At 34.7% G+C, this 26,862-nt stretch overlaps 2 protein-coding genes across 2 annotated transcripts in view; both read left to right on the top strand.

Annotated features, from left to right (window-relative positions):
* LOC121369186 (interferon-related developmental regulator 1-like) overlaps nt 1–4,966 on the top strand; it is a 32,233-nt gene extending 27,267 nt beyond the window's left edge. Inside the window, exon 12 of the mRNA XM_041494103.1 lies at nt 449–4,966. Within this exon, the coding sequence (XP_041350037.1) occupies nt 449–538 (90 nt within the window). The 3' untranslated portion in view covers nt 539–4,966. The remainder of the gene's footprint in view (nt 1–448) is intronic.
* Nucleotides 4,967–6,880: 1,914 nt separating this feature from the next.
* Nucleotides 6,881–22,881, top strand: LOC121369185. The gene is made up of 8 exons (XM_041494102.1): nt 6,881–7,237; nt 14,207–14,845; nt 16,411–16,464; nt 17,776–17,919; nt 18,740–18,848; nt 19,412–19,497; nt 20,702–21,880; nt 22,320–22,881. The coding sequence occupies exons 1-7, from the start codon at nt 7,199–7,201 to the stop codon at nt 21,608–21,610; spliced, it is 1,980 nt and encodes a 659-aa protein (XP_041350036.1). The 5' UTR covers nt 6,881–7,198; the 3' UTR covers nt 21,611–21,880; nt 22,320–22,881.
* Nucleotides 22,882–26,862: the final 3,981 nt, after the last annotated feature.

Here is a 26,862-nt window from a genome sequence, read left to right as displayed (position 1 = left end):
AGATTGAACATTTTATATCCTGTCAAAAAAATAATTAATGTCCTGGAAATGTCCTTGAATTTCATGATTTTTCAAGAGTTAGAACCCTGTAACTATGTTCCTCACAGTGCACTGAATATTTTTATGGATGGGCGAGACTTTACTTAAATAGAATTAATGTGTAATTTGTTCTTTCTCTTTCTATTTTACTGCTCTTGCTTATTACTCTCCCTAACTAAAACCTGAGTTGTTTGTCATGAATACAACATAGTGAGAGAGGAATCCTTCAGTTAGGGCCAATCTGTGTGCATTATTCCACAGACAGGATAACACATAAATACTAATGTTGATATATCCCGTCTAAGTTAGCTTGTAAGGTATACAATAATATTCTATAATTTTCATGTACTAAAATCTTAAAGGGGTGATGTGGGATCCTGATGATTATTCTTTTCTCCCTCTCTTTCAGAACATGTATAATGCAGCTGCCTTCAAAGCAAGAACCAAGGCCCGATCAAAACACCGTGACAAACGAGCAGTGACAGTGAACGGATTTTGATGATGGATTTATTTAGCTTCTTTTCTCTTGTGCTACGATAATTGTATAGAATGAATCATTTGTAAATAGAATATCTATATTTGTTTGCACTAGTCTTCAGGGTTACTGGTGACCACTGTTATTAGGAATCAGAATGATCTCTATAAGGCTCTTTTTTTAATATTCGTTACATTTATAGGTATATATTTTTAACAACTTGACATTTATTTACATCTATCTTCACGTCAAAAATCCAGGTACTAATCCCAGCAGTGCTCTACTCTGGTCCATTGTTAACTAGTGGTTCCATGTCAGGAATTGAAACAAGCATTGCATCTGTCAATCCATGGATCCAGCAGCACTTGGTAACTTTTCCAATTTCTAGGATTTCTTTCCAGATTAAAGTGTTCTGATGCAGAGATGGACGTCCCATTTTTATAGGCAATTCTTTGACGGGGCATATTATTATATGACTTGCCCATCCATCCATACGTCCGTCTGTAAACTTTTAGGTACTCTTGTACAAAATGAATTTGGAGCATTGATTAATGTCCCTTTTAGCTTTGTAATCTTTGTATAAAAACTTAATTTAAATTCAAGACTTACCAACTGCAAGACATTGCATCTTGTGGTTGTGTATAAAAATTTACCAAATGTGTGCAACCATATTGCTGCATAAGTCTTAGACATGACTTAGATACATTGTGAATTAATATGTTATTTGTGCAATAATTTAGGTATGTTTTCATTAAACCCCAAAAATCAGAGGATTAGGAATGAAGGACCGTTATCGACTTCAACCATTTTTGACTTACTTCAGTTCCTAAATGTGGTGTAGCCAGAGCTTATGGATACTAGAAAATAATAAACCATGTAACTACAGTATTCCATGAAAAACTTGCCTGGACATTTTTGTTGGAATTTTCCTGTGTTCATCAGACGCCCCTAATTTTTCTTTTTATCAAACCTTTTAAAATTAAATTTGTTTGATGTTTTAATTTTAAAATCCTACTCGGTAAGGCCAACAGGTGAGCAAAACCAAATTGTAACACAATTGTGCCAATATTACAAATTTTGTGTTATTCTGCAATGTATTGAGAATACCCTTTGCTCATGCAGGTATTAATATATTTTTGTAGTTTAATTCCTTACATTACATAAGGAGTCTTTAAGTTCAGTCTCCCTTTCTAAAATTCGAAATTCCTTACGATAATGAAACAAGTCTTGTGCAATGTCTATAAGAGGTTCAAATATTCCATAAAATATGTTACGGACATATTTATACTCCGTTTATATGAAGCTTTTAGTGTATTTGATGTGTTAGTAGTCCAAAAAAGAGAAGTTATTTGCTTTAATGAAATGTTAAATATTTGTACTTTAATGTCAACTGTATTGCTTAGTAAAGCTTGTTTGAATAATAAATTGCCAGAATAATTTAGTTGCAAAACTTATATTGAATGGGGTTGAACTTCCCTATATGAAATTTGATTTCAATATTGTATCCACACCATGTAAATAGATAATAGTGATTGTATTAAATATGTACATATATATTTCTGTCTCATGTTGATACATTAGACGTTGAGTTTTGACTGATATGCACAATGTAATAAAGTGCCATAAAATTATTTTATGATTGTTTTGGGGGGTTTTTAGTAAAAAAATTGTATTTTTTTTTTTTTGTATTATAAAATAGACAAAAGGTTTTTTTTTTATGGAGGATTTTACTTTCCTGTATGAAAAATAAACTGCATTTAAAAAAGAATTAAAATTATCACAAAATTATATTTCGGAAAACTTGAGTTGTTTTTATATTAACTACGTACTTGTAGTCTGCTTAACAGGTTTTGAGCTCATATATATAATTTTGTTTTGTTTACATTATCATACAAGATTAAAGAGAATCTCAGTTGAGTTAACCTTAAAATATGTTCCAAAACCAACTTTTACCACACTCTTGTTAAAATATTTTTAATAATGTACATGTTATTATTTTTGAACATTTTTTTTAGAATCGGCTGTTTGTAAATAATATTTTGAAATATATTGTAAATTTTAAAAAGCAAATTTTTAGGTTTGAATTAATGTTTCTTGTACCATGTAACTTGGTGCTGTTTATTTTTGTTTGTTGTAGACTATAACGTATTGTTGAGCTTAAGAAGCTGTGTTGTTAAATTATGTAATATGATGTATATCTGTAGATTCTTGTAGAAAGTAGTATGTTATGCTTTTTCAATCTGTTAATGCTGAAAACAGTGTTGTCCAAGTATAAAAAGAAAACCATAAAACTGCAAATTCCAAGCAAAATTTGTAAATATAACTCTACAAAATGAATTATCTCAAATGTTTTGCCAGCCTATTCTTAGTAAGCAACTAAGCAGTATATTAAGGTTCATAATTTGACATTTCTACACCTACCTTTTAGCTTGATACACAATAAATCTACCTAATTGTGATTGTTAAGAACATTATAGTTTGGGGTTTTTTTTTTGTGTGTGTTTTGTTTTGTTTTTTGTTGGGGTTTTTTTCGGGGGGGGGGGGGGGGGCTATCATTTTAAACTTAAACTTAATGTTTTTCTAAACTTGTATTAAAAAAAAAAAAACGCACCAATATGTAATTGACAGTCTGCTCAAAATGGAACGTGTCGTAATTTTAACGGGTGAAGCTTTCCTAAAACAACTTTGAATAACACTATTTTGATGCTTTTTTTCAGAATGCTGAAAACTTCAGTATGAAATGAAATTAATGTAAAATAGGTTACATTTATTGTGTACGAAGCAAAAACAAAAGTGCAGAAATGTCCTGTCATTGACCCCCTTTTTGTGGGGACGGTTAAAGTATGTTTATTGATTGATATACACATAACATACAAGTAATATTATTAGAGACATCGGTCAAAACTGTTCAGCAATCACACAAGTTAATATTTATAAAAAGCCTCATTAGATTTAATATGGGTCAGTTTTTACCTTATTAGATTACAACAGTAGTAAGGTGGTTTTGGGGCCAGTGACAATTACATAATACTCTAGGAGGTGAGGGTATCAAAGGAAATGTTAATGGAGAGGGGTGTTTTCAATAGTTACGTAATGTTTTCAAACAGTAATTTGTAGTCATAAAAATGAATGCAGCTAGTCTTGGCTATTTTGTTCCATAACAGATTATTACTACAAAAAAATATTTGGTGTTTATTTCAAAGAATACACAACTAGTAGTCGGATTATTACAGTGCCAAGGAAAGTGTGATGGGAAGGTACATTAATGAACTTTTTGTAATTTTAGAGAGTATTGTTTTAGCATTACTAAACATGGGTAGGAGAGAGTGAATTGATGCTAATTTTTGCATTGATTTAAAAAATTGTTGACTGGTCTATTTTTGTAAGAGGTGACCACATGAACTTTCACTAGTGTATAAATTGTTGGAAAGATTTTTTTTAAAGTGGCGGTCCCTGGAATATTTTTAGTAAATACTGCTGAATGTTACTTAATCTGCGTGGGCCACTGCAAGCAGGATTTGGTGTCCAGTGGAGTGAATGAATGTTTAACAACTCCCCAGCACAAAAATACAGATTGGCTATTGGGTGTCAGTAAATGGTAAATACATTAGAGGTATCTTGTGGAAGTCACTTATTTCAATTCAAGTCCAAGTAACTTGATTTACGTGCCTATATCGAATCAAGGTTCAGGCATGACCATCCCATGTCTAGTCTCTGGCAAGACCAGTGGCTGGGCGTGGAACAGAATACTTCAATCCAAATTTAAATCGGTCTCCCCACTATCACACTAATAATTAAAATCATTGAAAGCCACTCAAAATATTTAAAATAGGTTATATTTTTCTCATTTTTAGCAGCAAGCAGTGTTAAAATACGATTGTTAATACTGTACTTATTGCATCTATAAATGCCTATTTTACATCTTCAGAAAAATGTCTTCAGTGTATTCAGTATGTTATGTCTTATTCCACCGAATGCTCCAACCATGGGCTTATAAACCAACCCTTGCTGCTAATTTGAACAGAGCTTCCATATTTTGGGTTCTCATTCTGAGTGTTGCAATGACATGTACATTGTTTACTACTGTATTTAACACCACTATGTTGAACATCAAATAGCTGCTGATTAAACAATGTGCTTGGAAATTGTTAAGCATTCTTTTATGTTTTGAAAATGTTATGTATTTTTATTTAATATCTTAATTATACCTGATAGTCTTAGACTTGCATTTTTCAAATTTTCATTATAATAATCAATATAATAATAGCTTTTACAACTTTTCATTATTTCACAATTATGTTTTTTTTTCACATTTTACTTTAAATTAGTTTTCTGAATTACATTTTAATATAACTTTGTTTGGGGCTGAGGTTGTGAAATGTGAATTCACATTGCAATCAAATGACAATGTGACAACCAATCCATTCTTTGAGAATAAAATTTGATAGATATGATGGGTGTTACTTTTTGTTTGTTTAAAACAATACAGTGTATTTTTAAGCATTTAAATTCTAATGTATTTTATAAAAGTGGTTTATTCTAAATATAATTTTGCTGGATAAGTTTAAAAGTATTGTGTACTGCCTGGAACAAGAAATAGCCCAATGGGCTCATTGATTGAGATCAATCCTAGGCCAACTGAGCTTCGTCCCACCCTAGAAGGGCACAAGAAAACCAGCGTGACAAACACCTGACTGATTCAGCATGTGTGCTGAGTTTTGACAAGAATATTGTCAAAATACTTGGTTACACAAAAATAAACAGATAAATATATTTGTATATCAAATGTTTCTAAATTGCAAGAAAGAAATTAAGTTGCATCATGGGCATACAATCTTTAAGCCTTGTAAACTACAATACATTATCAGTATGCCATTGCTGTAATCGGCCATCAAAAAGTGATAACATTTCGACTTATTTCCGTGCTTATATTCAATTAATGTTCAAGCACGCTGTCCTAGGTACACACTTAAGCTGTCTGTCCTGGACTGGGTTAGTGAGAGAAAAGAGGGTGTAGTGGTCTTACACCAACCCATTGAGTTGTTAAACTTGCTCTGGATGTGAGCCAGTACTGGTCTGCGAACCCAATACCTACAACACCACCTCTGAGCAGTTATTTATACCACAAGTGGAATATCCAAGATGGTGGTATGTCATATCCTGTCTGTGGAATGGTGCATATAAAAGACCCCTTGCTTTTTTTTTTTTTTTTTTTTTTTTTTTTTTTTTACATTTCAGGCAGGTCCCGAACATGCCGGGTGCTCCATTTATTTCAGAAAAGACCTCCCTATTTACAATAAACCCCTTGCTACTACTGGGAAAATGTAGCAGGTTTGCTCTAAGACTAAATTACTAGATATAGATTTTGAGTCCAAACAATGAAACAATTTTTTTACAGCTTGTTTTTGTGAATGTTTTTAGCCGAACAATTAAAACATCCAATGATTACAACAAATATATATATATATATATATTTTTTTAATGATGATGTTGAGTTCAAATTTGGTGTCGGAATTCTGGAAATTGTTAATTTTGGCAAAGAAGGCTGTAAATGTAGTCCAAATTCATGGGAATATCAAGAATTCAGAACTAACCTAAATTACTGGTCAGATAAGAAAAAGACAGTGCATTTGATAATTTTGATGCATAGTCATGGATACAAAATATTTTTACATTAGTAGCAAGGGATCTTTTTGTATGTACCATCCCTGTCAGGATAGCACATACCACAGCCTTTGATATACTAGTGATGCACTGGCATAGTTTAGCTAAGATAATACAAATCGGTAATAACTTAGAATGCTTAAGAAACTTTCCTCACCAGTTTACCACCCACCCTCTGCATTCCTGTATGTTAGAAACTAAATGGCAGTAATTAAAATGTGGTTACCGTTAAATAAATATTCCTTTCTCAATTTGTATTTGTTTAGTGTTTTATTGTTTTCAGAGGTTTATTTATTTATTTGTGTGGACGTGTCCAGTGGTAAAGCGTTCGCTTGATGCACGGTCGGTTTGGGGTCGATCCCCGTTGGTGGGCCCATGGTGCTATTTCTTGTTCCAGCCAGTGAACCACGACTGGTATATCAAATACTGTGGTATGTGCTATCCTGTCTGTGGGCTGGTGTATATAAAAGATCCCTTGCTACTAATAGAAAAATGTACCGGTTTCCTCTGACGACTACGAGTCATAATTACCAAATGTTTGACATCTAATAGCCGATGATTAATTAAGCAATGTGTCCTAGTGGTGTTGTTAAACAAAATTAATTATTTTTGAGGAATGTATGGGTGGGGTTGGGGATTGTTTTGAGTAGTGGTGGTTTGGTTTTCTTTCTTCTTCTTTTTTTTTTTTTTTTGGGGGGGGGGGGTATTATTAATTATTTATTTATTTTAATTTTGTTTTATGTTTGAGGTTTTCCCCTTATGTAAAGTCAATATTTTGTTTTACATTGTTTTATTATCCTTTCTGTTTCGTTTCGAATGACTGGGAGCGATGGTTGGAAATACAAATCCGAATTTCGAGACTGCACTGATTCCTACTTTTTCATACATTTCAAGTAAAACATGTGACGTAGTACGCATCAAGGAATGAACAGGGCGGGATGCTTAAACATATTTTTCTTTTGTTATTCTATTTACTATTTTATTATTTAAGGACATCTGTTTTCTGATTTTGTTTATAAAATGTTTGAAATACCTGATGACGATGACAACTTCTGGGAGGTAATTATATGTGAGAGAATCTGTAATTTTAGGTTTTAATGGACCGACACAGCGGTTTCTAGACGTTTCGTACCCAAACCCGTTCGTACCATATGGCATACCGTTTCGTAACCACTAGCATACCAGTTCGTAACCAATTAAATAATGTCATACATTACACCTAACATTAATATATTTTTTTAAATAACACAATTATAATGTTATATTACAGGAAAAATATCCGCCAGGTCCCCCCCTCCCCTAACCCTAACCTTAACCCCAACCCCAACCCCAACCCTTAACCCGTAACCCCTAACCCCAACTAAAAATAATAATGGAGGGGACCGGGCGGATATTATACCATATTACAAACATATTGTAACATTTAGCAAAAATTTGTTGTAATAATCACACAGTATCTTTTATTTATGCATTAAATGAGCAATTATGTGCTGTGTATCACTGAAGCATGCCGTTTCGTAACCAAAAAGCATACCTTTTCGTAGCCAAAAAGCAATTCTTTTGTCTTGTAATTTGGTGTCGATTCCACAGTGCAGCGATGTTGTTTATTGTTATGCATAACCGTTCCAAGATATCGATCGGAATATTTTGCAAGACCGATCCTGTCTTCGTACGTATATATGCTCAAAACAAAAACATTCATACACTCACACGTACTTACGTGCACACATGCACGCACATATAACAAAAATATAATAAGATCTGATATCTCATGTTTTTGGAATGTGGACTTTTTTTAGGTCTAATAATGCCTACATTGTCCGATATAATACATTTTTGATAGAAGAATACAACTTTTTGTTTTAATTTATCCATTTGCTTTAACACATATTTAGTATCTGTCGCAACACGTCCAATCTGCTTTTTGCTTAGTCCGAATGGACGTAGAAAGTAATGTGCACACTGCACTACCATTTGCTGTGCTATTTTAAGCAGACGATCTGGTTACGAACTGGTATGCCTTTAGGTATGAACTGGTATGCTTTTGGGTACGAACCGGTATGGTTACGAAACGACCTGATAGCGACAGGCTCTGAGTGAGTCTTGACACTTACTCATTTTAAGATGGGCCTATTTGCAGGCTTTTTTTTTTATCTGCACTGTTGAAAAATTACCTTTATGTACGTATGGTACAGTATGACGCAGGCATCAAAATAAGTCGAGAACGGTTGTTCAGGTTACCGGGAGGTTACCACATGTTAGAAAAGTCGAGAACGGTGTTTCGTTCTCGATAAAAAATTTCAACGAATGGTAGTTTCATTTCCGAACGTAAACCAGGCAATGCATTCAGGTTCTTCTGCGTTTCATTTTCTCGTCAGGAATTGCATCAATGTTCGGGCGCAAGTCACTCCGCGTTTAAGCAGCGTCCACTAAATGAATTTATGTCCGCGTTTTGTTTTCTCGTACAAAATTGCACTGATGTTCGTGCGCACTTGTGCAATTGCAAAGCAATTTTGGCAATCCGCGTTTAAGCAGCGCCCACTAGATAAATTTACTTCCACATTTCGTTTCTCGTATCGATGTTCACGCGCACCGTTACAATTTCAGAACGACTGCGTAGTAGTAACAGGAATTCAATTCTAACTTTCATATAGTTGTGGAAACCTATAGGTTACCAGACTATATTTTGTGGTAACCTGTAAATGGGTTACCAGACACAATGCTTATTTCGATGTCTGATGACGTCTAATTTCTGCCGGGTCCTTTTGAAATAACGATTTCAATTAAAACAACGTTGTAAGCACGGGGGTGGGGTAGTTCTAGTTCATCAAGATTAACTCGAATGTAAGTGCACAGTCGTGACAATGTCACGAATGTGCACTTACATTCGAGTTAATCTTGATGAACTAGGGTAGTTCATCAAGATTAACGTCGACTGCTTGTGCTTGCACTTACATTCGAGGTTAATCTTGATGAACTAGGGGTGGGTGGGAGTTGGAATTGCGGGTCGATACACTCCTTCTCCAAGCGAATTTTCTTTTTTTCATAAATGATTTCCTGGGAGACTGTAACCCATCCCTCTAAAAACTTTGGTTGTACAAGTCTAGACCCTTCCTAGTTAATTAAAATAAGGGACATCAAAAACAAATTTCACTTCTCCCTAAATGAATAACCCACAGAAGTGTGGGGGGAGGGGTTAAAAAGTCAAAAATGGAAGTATCGAAAAGTTCGGGTTTTTTAAATTTTATTTATTTGTAAAGTGAAATTCAAAATCAGTTAATGAAGAATTTCATGAACTACACATGAACAGTATAATTGTTAGTCTCAGCAATTACGGTTTGACAAGTCGGAAATTTCCTGTTTCCGAGCACATTCGAATGCAGCATAAGATTTGTTGACAGTTTATTTGTGATTTTTGTTGAGTATAACTTTCAGAACATAGGTACTGAACTAGACATTTGAATTCTAACTGTAATATCTTATCTGGATAATGTCGAGTTGTCTGCTGGTGGGTTTTTAACTCATGCACTTTACCTAGTAGCTTTCTTCTGTTTTGTTTATCTTCATCAGTGGTACAAATGCATCATGCCATACAGCATGGGATGTTCCTTTTGCTATGTGACGGGTTTTGTAGAACATATTAATAGTCTTGATATATCCATTGTTCTCATGCACAGATTATCAAAAACGAGATAATTGTTTTCCACTAGTGTGAGTCTCCGGTGAACTGAATTGACTGTTCATTGTTTTGAATGAATAAAAATAATAAAAGTCACCTAAATACTTTTGCCATGCATCTGTTATTTGTTTACTGGCTGTAGGAAGATACATCTTGTCAATTTCGTCCGACAACTTTTGTGGCCCCCCAAAAATTGAACACCTTTTTCCCTGACTAAATTCATTTGGAGGGGGAAGCGAGGTTAAAAAGTATTAGAGGGTTATTCATTTAGGGAGAAGTGATGAAATTTTGAGACGGTCCCTAAACCTTCCCTTTGAGTGTCCTCTAGTATTATTCTATTATATGTGACAATAGCACTAGAGATGACTGTCTTTTAATACTTTGGCGACCGGCCTCGGTGGGGTCATGGCAGGCCATCGGTGTACAGGCTGGTAGTTACTGGGTTCGGATCCCAGTCGAGGCATGGGATTTTAAATCCAGATACCGACTCCAAACCCTGAGTGAGTGCTCCGCAAGGCTCAATGGGTAGGTGTAAACCACTTGCACCGACCAGTGATCCATAACTGGTTCAACAAAGGCAATGGTTTGTGCTATCCTGCCTGTGGGAAGCGCAAATAAAAGATCCCTTGCTGCTAATCGGAAGAGTAGCCCATGTAGTGGCGACAGCGGGTTTCCTCTCAAAATCTGTGTGGTCCTTAACCATATGTCTGACGCCATATAACCGTAAATAAAATGTGTTGAGTGCGTCGTTAAATAAAACATTTCTTTCTTTCTTTCTTTAATACTTTGGCAGTCATGGATGATCAAATGGTAGCCAGCTACTGTGTCTGATATATGCATTTGATCTCACAGACGTTTAGTTTGATTATTCCTGAATCAAGCATGCATGATACAACCATTAAACATTAGCGTGACAATCGATTCACCTCTCCAAACACTTTGTCCTACGTCAGCACAACAGTACTCTGACGGTAAGAGAGCTAGACAGACATTTGGATAGTTATCACTCTTAGTCTTCAGCAAATACATATTTAACCGGAACATTATTGAAAGTGGGGTGCTGTCGGGTTTCTTCCTGTAGTGTGTGTATTAGTTATTAATATGTGATTTTTTTTATCAGGGAGCTCAAAAATTATCAATGTAAAGGTATTTAACGTCAAACAAAGAATTGTTGTTGTGTTAGAGTGGGAATCTTTGACTACCTTTTGGTAGGCAGCGATTGTGGAGAATTTATATAGACTGGTCTCTGACAGTAAGAGAATGTGATAACTGTCTAAATGTCCATCTAGCTTTCTTACCATCAGAGTACTCGGGCTACACATAGGAGTGTCAGGTTTCTTCGTCTAGTGTCAATACCGGTTACCAACATGTAAGTTTAAAACTACATTCCCTGGAATATTTTTATTATTTAAGCATATAGAACAGAAAATCCAATTACGTTTGGTGCATATATGATGCCACACTCCGCATTGGTTTCACTACGCTGGCTTATCCAGGTCAAAAACAGCCAATATTTTGAAAGTGGAACACTTTTGACGGGCTTGTACCGATCTCAGTTTTCATTGGCTTATTACAAGTATAGGATTCCCCAACAAGAGATCACGTGAGATTTCGCAATTTTTGTACGAATTAACTGTCTTGATTGAGGGTCATCTCATATCTCCAAAATATATTTATATCCATAGAGGTATGGTACAACGCCTTTCCAGGGGTCGGTGAGTGGGGGATTTGTCAGTCTAGAATCGATCCCCATCGGTGGGTATACAAAATGACCATGGTATGTGATATCCTGTCTGTGGGATGGTACATATAAACGATCCTTTGCTAAAAAAAATGTAGCAGGTTTCCAAGGCACATGTGCAGGGATTTCAGCGGGGTTGGGGTTATAGACTATGTTAAGTGAAGTTTATATGGGGCCATGCTCCCCCCAAAAAATACATTTAATTTTTTTTTAAGTTTGGGCAAGTAAGGGTCTCTACCTCCAATACCCTCCCCCTGCATATGCACCCGATTCCTCTCTAAGATTATACATCAAAATTACTAAATGTTAGACATCCAACAGCAGATGGAAGGAAGGAAGGATAGGATATGTTTTATTTAACGACACACTCAACACATTTTATTTACGGTTGTATGGGGTCGGATGATTATTAAATCAATATGCTTTATCTTTGATGTCGTTAAACAACCCCCCCCCCCCCCCCCCCAACTTTACCCTTTCCATTTCATTTCATTTCAACTTATTTTCATGCTTATATCCAATTACGGTTCAAACACGCTGTCCTGGGCACACACCTCAGCTATCTGGGCTGTCTGTCCAGGACTGAGTTAGTTGGTTAGTGGTTAGTGAAAGAGAAGTGGGTGTAGTGGCCTTACACCTACCCATTGAGCCCTTAAGAACTCACTCTGGGTTGGAGCCGGTACCAGGCTGCGAACCCTGTACCTACCAGCCTATAGTCTGATGGCTTAGCCACTGCACCACCGAGGTCGGTTACCCTTTCCAAACGAAATAATATTTATTTGAATTTGTCGATTTTAACACGTAAAATTAAGAAGTGAAAACGTTCATTGTCTACTTTAGTATATTTTATTTTTAAAATATATACATGATTAATATGTTACTAGTATACAAACTAAACTTTGAAAGTTCTACTAACACTTTATAAAATATCAATTCTGAAATAGGAAGGTACGACTGTCAATAATACATTGTCAAGATCAAACTGGTTTTAACTAAAGACTCTAGTACCGTATCCTCAACCGAACGTTCTTCGTACAGCGTAAGATTTCTCTTTTAATTTTTTGAGACGAACTCTACAATTTGAAATCTGCAAACGCACGTGTTAACTGAAACTGACAACAGGCTGTCGTTTGTGCTTTGCCGAGCTATGGCGGCAGAGGCGACGAATCAAGCATATACGTTTGATAATATCCGTTCATAGCGAACACACACCTTTTTAAAAGTGTATTTGAGCTTGTATTTCACATTTGTACATGATGTTATAATATGGTAACCAGAGAATGTAACTTTAATGTCATGATTCAAACTGGAAATAATCTTAACTATAGGTCTTTGACATCAGATAAAAAAAAAAGAGCTTATTTCAGACACAGTAGCTGGCTACCATTTGGTTGTCGTCACATATAATAGAATAATAGTAGAGGACATTCAAACTACCCTATCACCTGATTGTGCAATATTTCCAGAGCTCTGTTAAAATATTTAAATTGAGCATTTTTAGCTTTGTTGATCAAAAATAATTAAATATGGATTTCAAATAGTAAAGTTATGGCATAAATGATTATATAGTTGAATATATATACCAGTTTCAAATTTCTGCTTCTAAAAAAAAAATCATTACCCGGTAGTTAAAAAAGTAAACATTTGATTACCGGTAAATAATAATTAAAAGTTTCCTGCTATTTTTACACTTACATGATTGTGCATTTGTACATGCTAGAATGTAATGTCACCAAAATTGATTTTACGGCTAAATCTAGCATTTGAAATGTTTTCTTAGTGGACAACAAAATTAGCACAATATAATAATTAATACACATAGTGAGCCAACATCCCCATCTACCCCTCCCATGTATGTTTCACTCCAAAATATAATTATTTTCTGAAATAGAATATATTTTGAATAATTTTATATGAAAGTTTATTTATAAAATATTTTAAACACACTTCATTTTCAAAAATTATTATTATACTGGTCATGCTCTCCACTCTAGTCACACCTCATTTTGTTCTCCATAAAGTTTTCTATTTGCCCGCTGCAAAATGACATGACTGTTCTAATGATATTGCTTTGCATATTTCTGCAATAACAATAAATTTGTCCTTGAAGCTTCTTGTTTTAACACACTGACAAATGTTCAGTGTAGCCAGTTCAGTTGATTTGGTCAAAGGACACACAAGCTGAGCTTATTGGGTTCGAATCTGAATGGACACATCGAAGTGTGAGAGGATAAAAGAAATGGAGTCAGAGCTGATGGTGCCAAAGTAATGTTCTACCAAAAATGTTTTGTTTGATTATTACGAACATAGGCATCTGACTGTTTAACTTGTTACAAAAAATTATTGTAATTTCGAATTTACACAAATAAATCTGAAGTGAAATCACTCACTCACCCTACCCTGGTATTACTAATGTTCACAATGAGCAGAACATAAACCATCAGTTAATGGGTGACACAATGCATTAAATTAGGTTTCATTTCCTACCATATTATGTTTGTCATTGAAACATTGTTTGGTTTGTTTTATTATTGTGCTCTTCTCACAAACATACAGATTTTTTTTCTCCCTTTTTTTTTTCCTTAATTTTTTGTTTGTTCTCTTTCAGACCTTGCCCATTGATGAGATTACCAACTTCAGTAACACAAAGTCAACATCTATACAGGTTGAGTCACCAGACGACAAGACCAACACCAAAAATAATAACACATTGGAGAAAGGAATTTTAATGACACAATGTCAGATGACGCCAAAATGTTTTCGAAGCAGTCAAGATTCACCTAAGTTACCTACTTTTAGTCCACTTGCGTTTTCAATTGGACCAAACAAGAAACTTTCGGAGAACACTAACATTTGTAATGTTAATAAAAGAAATACATTAAGAAATCATTCTGAAAAAATATATAACTCTTCTATGGGCTTCGAACAAAATGACATTTCACATACAGGTGTGACAGGTATTAACAATATTTCACCACCTGTTGAGACTGATGCCACCAGTTGTTCTCGCACTCCTAGATCAGGCTCTCTCGACAATCGTGATACAAACAGCTCTGTTCAAACAAGCAGTAACAGTCTCATCAACATCAACAGACGAGATGTTGTGCACTCCAGTCCAGAGACTCCGCTAGCAATAGGCCTGAAACGGCCGCAGATCTTCACCAACACATCTCCTGATGTAGATGATGCCACACCCAAGAGGTGCAGAAGAAAGTTTCCCGGACCAGCTGGATTACTGCCAAAACTTGTTAGTTCGAACCACATTTTCTAGATAAACCATTTGCACATGTAGATTATGGTTTTGGTATGGCTAAGCAGGGTGGGTTCTGGTTTTTTAAGAGTGGAATAAAACATATAATTTTATTTATATACATGAAAATGCATAAAATATACTTCATTTAATTATAAATTACTGTGCCTGATATATGATAATCGGATATCACTGGGTGGACTTTTTAGTTTGGGCCAGATAATTCTCAATTTGCCCATAACTATTTAAACTATACTGAACTAGTGAGAGTCTACTTCACACTTTGACCACCAACTCCGTAGTAGTAATGGGGCTGGATGTTTGCCCATGGTAAAGCATTCACTTGATGTGTGATCAGTCTGGGATCGATCCCTGTCGATGGGCCCATTGGGCTATTTCTCGCTCCAACCAGTGCACCACGACTGGTATATCAAAGGCTGTGGTATGTGTTATCCTGTCTGTGTGATGGTGCATATAAAAGATCCCTTGCTGCTAATCGAAAAGAGTAGCCCATGAAGTGGCGACAGCGGGTATTCTCTCTCAATATCTGTGAAGTCCATAACCATTTTTCTGATGCCATATAACCGTAAATAAAATGTGTTGAGTGCATCGTTAAATAAAACATTTCTGTACTAATAACCATTTGCGTTGGTTTAACTTGTATGCAGACAGAAAAATCTGCATGATGGGATCCATACAGTGATAACTTGTGCAATCTCTATGTAAAAAAATTATTTGAAATGTTGGTGGTAAATATTCAACATTACAACCAAATACTAGTATATACATGAACCTAAAACTAGAGCTGCGCAGTATTGAAATTTCAGGTTCGATATCAGTATTTTGGGGGTGATTTACCTCAATTTATCACTACAGTATTCGGCATTGACACCACCAATACCGATATCGAGCAGTATTTACAGTATACTCTGCTTCAAATGCATGCCTGAGTTAAGGCTCACCTTCTGATTTCATCTAAATAAAATTAAATTCCATACCCAGCCCATCAGATATAATGTTAGTGCTTTACTAAATGGCGGCAAAAAAAATTCTATACCCAAATTTCTGTACTTTGAAATGTGCTCAGTACAGTAAATCAGTATTTACATAATACCGATACTGCCTAGCTCTACCTAAAACAGTTTGACTAAGTACAGTGGACACTGTCTAAACCAGCTTCATGTGGACTGAGGAAATGTGCCAGTATTCACAGAGTGCTGATTTAGATATTTGCATCCGAGCAATGGACAGTCCTCTGTGTTCATGCTAGTTTACACTGGTGTAGCAAGGGGGGCATGTGCCCCCACACTTTGTGGGAGACGCGATGTTTTTTATATGTTTATACATGTATTTATGTGTGTGTGTGAACCCCCCCCCCCCCCCCCCCCACTCCCACCCTCTTTTTGGCACCTTCCTACTCCCGTGGGTTTTTTAATAAAAATCTGGATTATACAGAGGCTTGTTTGTGCAGAGACTAAACTAGAACTTACTACATTGATTTATAATATGTGTAAAATCATGTTCTTTGCTATGTAATATTACTTGTTGATGTTTTGTTTCAGAGGCAAGGCAGTAAGATGGAAGAGGCAGCCCGTGTTACAAGTGATGAAGTTAAGGTTTGTGTCCATGCAGCAGGGACCTAATTCACTAAACTCTCGCAACTTTGCGATCTTACAGTGCAGTGCTAAAAGACTTACAAAGAAGATGCTTTGTTGTCGAACAGAGCCTAAGAGACCTTAGTGAATTAGGCCCCAGGTTTCTATCATTTGTAGGCCTCTGATGAACCTTGTCAGAATTATAGTTTTATTTGCTCATCCCTCAAACAAATCATGTTTTCTGTAGACCATGTTTCATTCTCACATTAAATTACCAGTAGCATATCTGTAGCATATTGACAAAATCATGAAATTGAAAATCCATTACCCGTTATTAATGTCACTTAATCCGTCATTACAATGATTACTGAATTACAGGTTCTGATGGTTTCCAGTGATTTACAGGGCACTGATACCAAATAATTCTGAGGCCTGTTTAAGATATCATAAATAGAGGATTCATCAATGAGTGTATTTTATTATGGAAAATATCAAGAGTACATTAATCTGTATTGAGCCGAGACAAATACCAATTAACTAGAGACTGATATTTTACCTATTAAAAAACAAGAGTAGCAAATTTTATTTATCCTTATAACACTTCTAAAATAACATTTTAATTTGATATGTAGTAAATAAAAGTTCTGAAGTCACCTCACCGGTAATACAATGTATATCATCACCAGGACCGTAGCTAGCAAAGGGAAACATAGAAGCTTAAAAAGATTTCTTTTCTTAACCGTTTAAGGAGTTTTAGACGATTAACTACTCAGTTGTGCCCCCGCCCCCGCCCCCCCCCCCCCCCCTCTCCCCCCCCAACAAAAAATCCTAGCTACGGCTCTGATCAGATTAGCACAAATGTAGTATGATGTCACACATTTCAACTAAATCTCATAATTTGAAACATTACACTGGTATACAAGTCTTGTTGGCTGACCCATTGACAGCAAAACATTAAGCAAGTTAATAATGGTAAATATCAAATGGGTTTATGACATGTATATCATGGGTAAATTATAGGATAAATATGATTACACAGGTTACACAAAATAAAAATGTGGGTGGTGCATGTCTGGTGCACGAGTAACAATGTGACTCACTGTCATGACATTTGTTAATCAAATGCCACCTGTCAAAATTCAAATGCAAGTGGCCTGTCAGATTACATGTATTTTTCAATTTATTTTCACTAAAACATCTCAGATGCTACAGGTTACTTAAAGCATTTTTTAAATATGTTCAGTGAGGGTGACAAAGATATTGAAGCTTCTTTTATTGAAAAAAAATGAGCCATGTTGATATAGAAGACTTTTTTTTTTTTTTTTTTTTTAGCTACCCGAAGAAAACATAATTCTGTCTTCTCAGTCTGGGGATGAAGTCTTCAATGATTCTCCATGGAATAGATTGCTGCACGATCTTGGGTCCGATGCCTATGCCATTCTGAAGAGATTTTCTGTGGCTAGCAGTTTGCAGAAGGTTAAACACTGATGACAACATCCATATATTAATGAGCTGGGTTTTATTTACAAGTATAGTGATCATTAATATATGTGCTGTCCATGTAAAAGTATATATGAAAATCCCCTTGTTATATTGTCAAAAGACAGGCTATAGGTATTACTTTTCTGATGACGATGGCATCAACTTTTGCTTTTAGCTCAACATAATTTTTTTGCATTTAGAACGTTTTTGCATTTAGGACTATTTTTCACAAGTTATAAGCTTGAGACCAAAAACTTGTGGTTTATAGTTGTATTACTGAATGTTCATCTCAGTGTTGAATATATTTTTTTAATTATCAAACTTAATGAGGTTTTTTTAAAAGTGAATTAGATTAATTCCGACTGTTGTGTCACAAATTATTTAATTATTTATCAAATCAGTGTATGGTAGGTGAAACATTTATTTGCACTGCAGACTTCATGTTAATTAGTAAGAGTAGTCTGTGATGGCACTGCGTTTCTTCCTTAATTCTAGAATAGGTGTCATATTTGCCATATGTTAGACATGGAATAACTAGTTATAGTTTTATTTTGTGGTGATGTGTCCTTAATAGGCCTAAACAAATACCTCTTTCTTTTTTTCTTATAAATTTTGTATGGATATATATATATATACCGGGTATATGTATAGTTTTTTTTTATTGTGGGTTTTATCAGAGTTATTAATACTATTAAATATTAATTTTTAAAAATGAATATACTTTTGAGAGTTAATCTTACTGTCAGTAATAGATATTTAGAAAGCGGTGCATTGTTCAACACTTTGAAACTGATAATGTGCCCATTTTTAATAGGCTGTCAAGAAACAGTTACCACATGGGAAAGTTCCTCTGTTGTTTGCTGTGCTCGAATCGATGGACTTTCAGGGAACCGACGCTGGGGTGATTCTCAAAGACAGATCAGGTTTGCTTTTCAAATCAAGTTCTTTTAATTAATTGACAACTGTGTTATTAAAATATAATTCCTTTTTTTTACATTCATTTAATCTCACTACTTGAAGGACATCTGTTTGAATCGTGGAAAACCGTACCACTGCCAGGCTGGCAATTTGTGGAAATACAGGTCTAGCTCTGGATGAGTTGAAAATTTGTGTGGCTTTAAAAATTTCAGAGACCTACAGTTATTTAAAAAAAAGTAATTAAAAAACAATTTCCATAATAAAAAATGACAGACCATATTGGAAGTAACTAGATCTATGTACAGCCAGTCATTTGTTGCTAAATGTTTGTAAACTATTTTTACTGGTTCCTGAAGTGGTACTTTAGGTTGATAATGTATAATGTAAAAATCTAGCAAGCATTGGCAACAAATAGCTGACTGAACTTGCCCAAGGTGAGATGAGGCAGCCAAAGTCATCATTTGGAATTTTGGCCTACCAATAATTAAGTAAAGCATTTCACAATCCAAACATAATACAAGGTTACCTTTTCCTTTTACCATATTTTATATGTTCTTGTTTTCTGCAGGAAAGATAAAAGGAACATTCCATCGTGACCTGGTAAAGGAATATGCATCATGTTTACAAACAGGCGTTGCATTCATTTTAAGACAGGTACATGTATGTCTGTAACTTTATCTTAATAGTTTTAATGTGTCTTGATAAAGTGCTGAAATAATCATATATTAGACACTCATTAGCCGTAGTTCAAAATATGCTTTTGTGTTGTTAAATACAGGGCTCGAATTTAATTGTGCCACTGGATAAAAATTACTGCTATCAGAGTGATCTTAACAGTACTTGTAGAATTAATTTTTTTGACATTTTGTACATTTGAAATGTAGAATTTGAAATTTTGTACATTTGAAATATGACATACAGCAAAATAGCCTTTCAGTCATGTTTATTTTCTGCAAAAGTCACTTTTTAAAATTTGCCGTAACAGGCTGAAAATTCTTAAAATTCTTAAAATTCTTAAAATTGCAACACATTGTTAAATTTGAGCTCTGTGAAAGGGTGGATACTGTAATACTTCTGTTCAGTACCTGTATGGGTCTGCTACTTCTTGAACACAACAGCTTAAACCATTTAATGAATTAACATAAAAAAGATGTATGGGATTACTGTTATTAAAATGGAAAATTGACTTCTGTATCATTCATAACATTGAGCTGCAGCATTCTAGTTTACTATTTACATCAGACATTATCCTTTGTAGGTAGCCATTTTTATACGCCCGTCTATGATGGGTCATATTATGGTATGGTGTTGTCCGTCTGTTAACTTTTTCTTGTCTGGACCATATCTTGCATACAGATGCATACAGGACCATCATACCTCACATGTAGAAATAACTTGGGATGACAGTGTGTCGCGTACCATTACTAGGTCTCTGTGACCCACCTTTCATGGTCTACTGCACATAACAGTAAATCCTTTTCCGGACCATATCTTGCATACAGGATCATCAAACCTCACATGTAGGAACAACTTGGGATGGCAGTGTGTCGCATACTATTACTAGGTCATAATTAGAATTAGATCATACCTGTATCATATTCATTAATATCTATGGTTTTCCATCATACTCCTGACGGACGTATCATGTCCCTCACTGGTACTCTTGTTAATGTCATATTTACAACCACTTTGGACAGTGTTAACACTAGTTTCAGCTTCAAGTGTTATATGTAATATGGTCAATTTATACATTTGGTCTATATATATATATATATATATTATATATCTGTATGTGTGTGTTATTATTATTATCTTTACTTATTTTATTTTATTTATATATTTATTCATTTTATTGTAGGTTGGAGTAATTAGTCCCAATTCAAGAAATCACTACCTGAATATAACACCTAACAACATTGTTTCCATCTACACCCATCAAGATGCAGATAGCGTTAAACACTTTCCAAACAACTCGCCACACGATCTCAAAGAACTGGTACAAGTTATAGACACGCAATCACAGAAAGACATGACTCCAATTCCTCACAGAAATCAGTCGGTGCTGGAAAACATTATGTCCCTGAAGAACACAACAACAAATGAATTGTTGAGAACACCAGGAATTGTCGATCACCAAGACAGAACGAGATTCCGTCAAGAGTGCACGAAGACTCCATTACGAACCTCTACTTCAGATGTTAATGCAATTTTGACCCCATTAAGGACTCCAGACTATCATGCAAATTTGCCAATCAGTACCACATTGAACAGTTCCAATATTTGTAGTCCAAATTCAGCCGATTCAGTCAAAGGATTATCATCAACATCGTGTCGGATTAATTCTTCCATTGAAATGTCTACTCCTGTCAGAAAGTTTTCTTTCAAACCTACTGCAAATACCCCATTACAGAATCGTCCAAGAATAAAGGGTTGCCCAAGTAATGGACTTGAAAATAGTCTCAAGACTCTGCCGAATTCAGTCGCATGTCAAAAGAGTAAAGATTTTTGTTACAATAATAACTATGCAGAGGATGGTGTTCACCCACAAATATCTTGCCTTTCAACCAGCTCTGCATCAATGTTGAATAAAGATAACTCTTGGAGAAGGGCAGACAATCAGCATTTGACAGTGACAAGGCATATACAACACACTCGGGTTGAGCCTTCAGTTAGATCAACACCAATTACTGCTTTAAACCGCAGACATTTTCTACTCCTTCTGCTTCAACAACAGTGGAAGAGTCTAGTGCTAAAAGAAATACACTAACTAAAGACATTGACTGCACAGTGAATGTGCAAAATCCTGTGACTAAAACCTGTTCATTTTCTTCCAATTGTGAAAATACAGATCCCAGTTTCAAAAAGACTGCAATAAATAAAATTGATTTTCAGAAACCTGTGAACTCTGCTTCAGGTAAATTGTTTTCTAGTTTGCCACAACACAATGGACCTGGAGCGAAAGGTACAGAAACTGAATCAAGTGTTGCTGGAACTCTCAAGGAATTGGATGACATATTGTGGGAGAATGGAGAGTTAGGTATGTCTATATAATATTCTTTTAAACTCAACTAAAACAATTTAAGGGTGCAAAATTTTGACAAATACCTTTAATATTAGTGTTGGGAATTGGTTGAAATTTTGTCAGTGGGCCAATTGGGCTATTTCTCGCTACAGCCAGTGCACCACGACTGGTACATCAAAGGTCGTGGTATGTGCTATCCTGTTTATGGGATGGTACAGATAAAAGATCCCTTGCTGCTAATCGAAAGGAGTAGCCCATGAAGTGGTGACACCAGGTTTCCTCCCTCAATATCTGTGTGGTCCTTAACCATATGTCAGACACCATATAACCGTAAATAAAATGTGTTGAGTGCGTCATTAAATAAACCATTTCCTGTTTCCTGGTTGAATTTTTGAAACATTAATATTTGTTAATTTAGTTATGAACACTAAAGATATTGTTTGTTTTCTTTCAGAACTTAGTGATGAGCTTCTGTCACAGCTGTCGGAAGATATGTGATGTCTTGGGAATCAAACATGACTAATAGCATGCATTACGGTGTCTCAGCAAATATTCTCATAATACATGTTAATCTACAAATATTCACTGCAGTTTCTCTCCAAATATTCATGCACTGCAGTTTCTCTACAAATATTCATGTATTAAAGGTTCTCTATAAATATTCATGCACTGCATTTTTTTTTAGAAATATGTACCGTACACACAAATATGTTCACGATTAAAATATACCGCGAACACGTTGATAGCACTGCGAATTTAATTACGTGCGAAGTTATTTCCGATTTAGTAAAATATTATTTCCCGTATAATATATAGTCTTATCTCTACATGCCCAACCCATATCAGAATCAAGCAGGTCACATGATTCTGTAAACCTGCATGCTCACGGGGATTTGATCGAAGTGACACACAGTTGGGTGTAAGTCTGTCACGTAATCTCAGTTTTGTTTGCTTTCTTTGTAACTTTGAATGGAAGTTTGTGGGTACCACCAATAATTAAAAGTTATTTCTTATGATATTTGCGTTTTTCAATTTTTTGTATCGCATGTGCGTGTTCCATCGATAACATGACAATAGTCTTATCAGACATACATACAACATTGAATTGACGTCTCGCTGACAGCATGGTGAACATGTCATTGAAAAGAGTTTGGCAAATGAAATACGGGTAATTTTGATTTTATTATCGGAGGATACAGTCGCGAAAATGTAAAATGAAAGCCCAATCGCGAATTATTTTAGCCGCGAAAACATTTGCTTATGTGCAGTTTCATGGGAAAGGTTGCACTTCTCGTTGATTGGAATAAAAATTTCAAAATTTAAAGCTCTGTTCTGCTGAAATTTTATAGGTACCTGTGTGAATGGTATAGCAACCTACAAACCAAATTTTATTGAAACAACTTGACTTTTCATCAAGTAGCGAATATTTATATAGCAAAATAACACATTTACGAGTCTCATTTGCATTTTTGCATTATTCCATCACTTTTTAATAATAATGTGATGTGAAATAGATACTTTTATTTTTATTTATTTGAATACCAGACTACTGGTAAACATGTTTTTACCAACCATATTAAAACTGGATGTTGTGTTGTAAATTTACAGTATTTTAAAGAACTAACCCAGTTTTCCGTTAAAAAAAAATTTAAGATGTATTGTCATGAACATTGACCTATAAATAATTTAAATAACATTTTACAACAATTATTTTTGTATTACTATAATCACAATAGACACCTACAGTTGTGTCGAGAACAAAAATCGATGTAACTTTGTTATTTACTTTGAGATATTTATTGTAACATAGAGCCTAAATATTTCCGTTAAAAAATGTCCCCTCCTAAACATGGGTCAAATAAATATATACAGGCAGGTTACAAAGCTTTAATCATATAGTACATGCATAATACAAAATTAATTTGTATAATTATTGTGTTTGTGTGAATTGTAGTTCTGTAAATACACAAGATTTTGCATGTTAAACAAAATGTCCCCTCCTAAACACAGTTTTAATATGTATATTTAAACATCTATTTGCGAAGTGCTTTTATTACATTATCAATATATTGACTCGAATGAATACAAAATACAATTCTATACCAATTTCATAATATATATGAAGTTTGTTTGATAGATTTTTTGTAAAAGGGTTGTGAGATACGATGCATTATTGAGAATTACTGTATGTCTAAAATAAAAAATAAAACATGTTTATATGTATAATTTAAATTAATTTAAAATTAGCTATTTATTCACTGATGCAGTGGCAATTTTATGTCACAATGTTCAAGTTCCGGAAAGGACATTTTACAACATGATAAAGCTTGAGCAGATTTGATATTGACATGTCTGGGTGTTGCTATGTACATGTGACTTGTATGGAAGTCTGAGACATTTTTTGACAATCTGCAGGTGTTAGTGGGTTTGACTGAGAGATGTCAGCTTTGTTTATTATTCTGTCACACTTGGAAAGTTGTGCAGTGATCAATTTTGATTCTTTATTCTGCCATGTGTATATACAGTCAAACTGTGTTAAACATTCACCATCAGGAGGACATGTATCAAATTGGCCTTTTAACACAGGTGGCTGCTTAATGCAGGTCAGTTTATATTACTACAGATTCTGATGTTTTTTTAAGAATACTGTTTACTATGATGAGGGTTATTACATTGGATCAATAACCAATACCAATACACAATCATATTTGTATGAAATTCCTTCATGAGTGTAAAGTGACATCAACATTTAAATGGCCACGGACAAGGTCCTCCCAGACTGTCGGAGTGGAATGCTTAGGAAGTCGTTTCATCTTTCTTGGGCCTTTAAAGGTTGAAGGACATGAGCCTTTTATTTTGCCACAGTTGCAGGACGTAAAATGTAGATTGTGTGTCTTGTATACAGCAGTATACATATGAATGACAGTTGATCTTTCAATGTTATCTAATTACACCATTACATGCAGATTCATATCAAATATTATTTCCTAATACAATTATGAATTAAAATTTTAAACAAGATTAAGAGCAGTCTCAGTTTATTTAACTGAAATCTACATGTTAAAAAAAAAAAAAGTCCCCTCCTTAAAGGGACACACCCTAGTTACGTTTATTTGTTAACCATTACGGCGTTGTTTTTCGCTATTAAACCCCATTTTTCACAAATAAAATTGCACTTTACTTACATTTTATTATTTAGAATACACATTTCCATTCACCTGAAGTGCTTTTTGCTAATCCTGATGTTTGTAAAACCACGAAGTGCATTTTTTCACAAAACATGTTGTCGAGAAAAAAACGTTAAGCAAGCGAGGTCCAATCTATTTTTAATGTCACAGACGTTGGTATATCACATGACCATTATCATTTTGGTTCGGTTTGTTTTCTCGTGCACGGTTCGCGCAATCAACATCCGATTTGTTGTTGTTCATTTGTGAGATTTTTCTTCATAGTTCGTGAACATTTTCAGTAACAATAAAGTTCAGACAAGTAAGTGTCTCAATACAAAACGTTACAAACCCTTAAAACCAATAATTTTGCTAAGTCTTACGATATCTGGAGAGGGGATACAACCAGGACAGAACAGTTGGAACATGTCCAGGAGAGGTGAAACGAACGCACCCCAAGTCTGTGAAATTTGTCGTGACATAGGCATTGTTGTGCTTCTACCGGTGACATCAGAATACTAACTTTCAAAATTATTTCAAGCAATTGGGACATGGGGATTCCCATGGTATTTATCGATATAAAACCTGCTTTTTCACTCCATTTGATAAAAACGTGATCTAAGTGTGTTACAGGTTTGTAGATTAACTAAATTATAATTTATTTTCGCTGGATAGAACTAGGGTGTGCGGCTTTAACGAAATTGTCATTTTCACTCTGCATTGTTTGAAAGCTTATATTACTGCCAATACTAATGCAATCAACATTATTTTTATCTAGTATTCTAAAAAAATATACTGAAATTTCATTTACAATTCAGTTACAGACATTCTGTTTGTAAGATTAGTATTTAATGGTTTTTGTTTAAAATAAATCATTTTTAAATAGAAGAATATTGCTAAAATATTACCAAAAATCATCAGAAAACTTAAAATCTTTCTTATTAATGAAAAAATAGTTACTCATAACAGTTTCCCATTTGAAAAAACACCTCAGTTTATCCTTAGAAATTATCACATAAAAGCTTACGATTATGCTGTACCTGTGTCCTCATATTTTTATGCTGTGCATGTAATCATATCACTGATTATTTTATAAACCGTTATAGCTGTTACAGCTGTAGGTCCAATTTTTTATAAAACATTTCTCGCCATATTGCTTTTTAAAAATATAGTTTTTTATAGAATGCTGCATAGTTCATTTTTGGGTCCCAGTGAGACTTTATGCAACCTTTCCAGTGAAACTGCCCATTATACGGTATTAGTTTCTCTACAAATATTCATGCATTACAGTTCTACAAACGTTCTATCCTATTACCCAAACTAGATAAAATTAATATGGCACAGATAGAGCAGTGGTCTACAAGCTGCTTTCTCGTACCCCATCCAGTTGGTGGCCTTGCATCAATACCAAAATTATATATTGTGTGTAACATGAGAGTGAATGGACATCAGTACATTATTAAAGTGTTCAGCTTCAATGTTCTTGGTCTATATAAAATAAATTATTCAACTGTTCAGATTGTTTTGGTGTATCATTTTATGGAAGTCTGTTCACTCCTAGTATCTAAAACAGGATTAATTTCACATAAATCATCTTGTTCTACCTTTTATAAACAATTTGATATATAGCTGCTCGACATTCATGTGTTGTGTGTTTTGTAATGACTAAATTCTTGCTTAGTTGAGATCACTTTGACTGGTTCTCTTATCTATCGGTGTTATCAGGAATGTACTTCTTGCAGTAATACTCTGACTTCATTTGACAAGGGGTTGGATTTAGCTCAGTCAGTAGTCATGGGGCTTGGGTCAAAGGATCATATCCCCTTATAC

This window comes from Gigantopelta aegis, chromosome 3, assembly GCF_016097555.1.
Source record: "Gigantopelta aegis isolate Gae_Host chromosome 3, Gae_host_genome, whole genome shotgun sequence".
NCBI lineage: Eukaryota > Metazoa > Mollusca > Gastropoda > Neomphalida > Peltospiridae > Gigantopelta > Gigantopelta aegis.
Note: the sequence above shows the minus strand (reverse complement) of the source record. Positions and strands in the feature narration are given on the sequence as shown.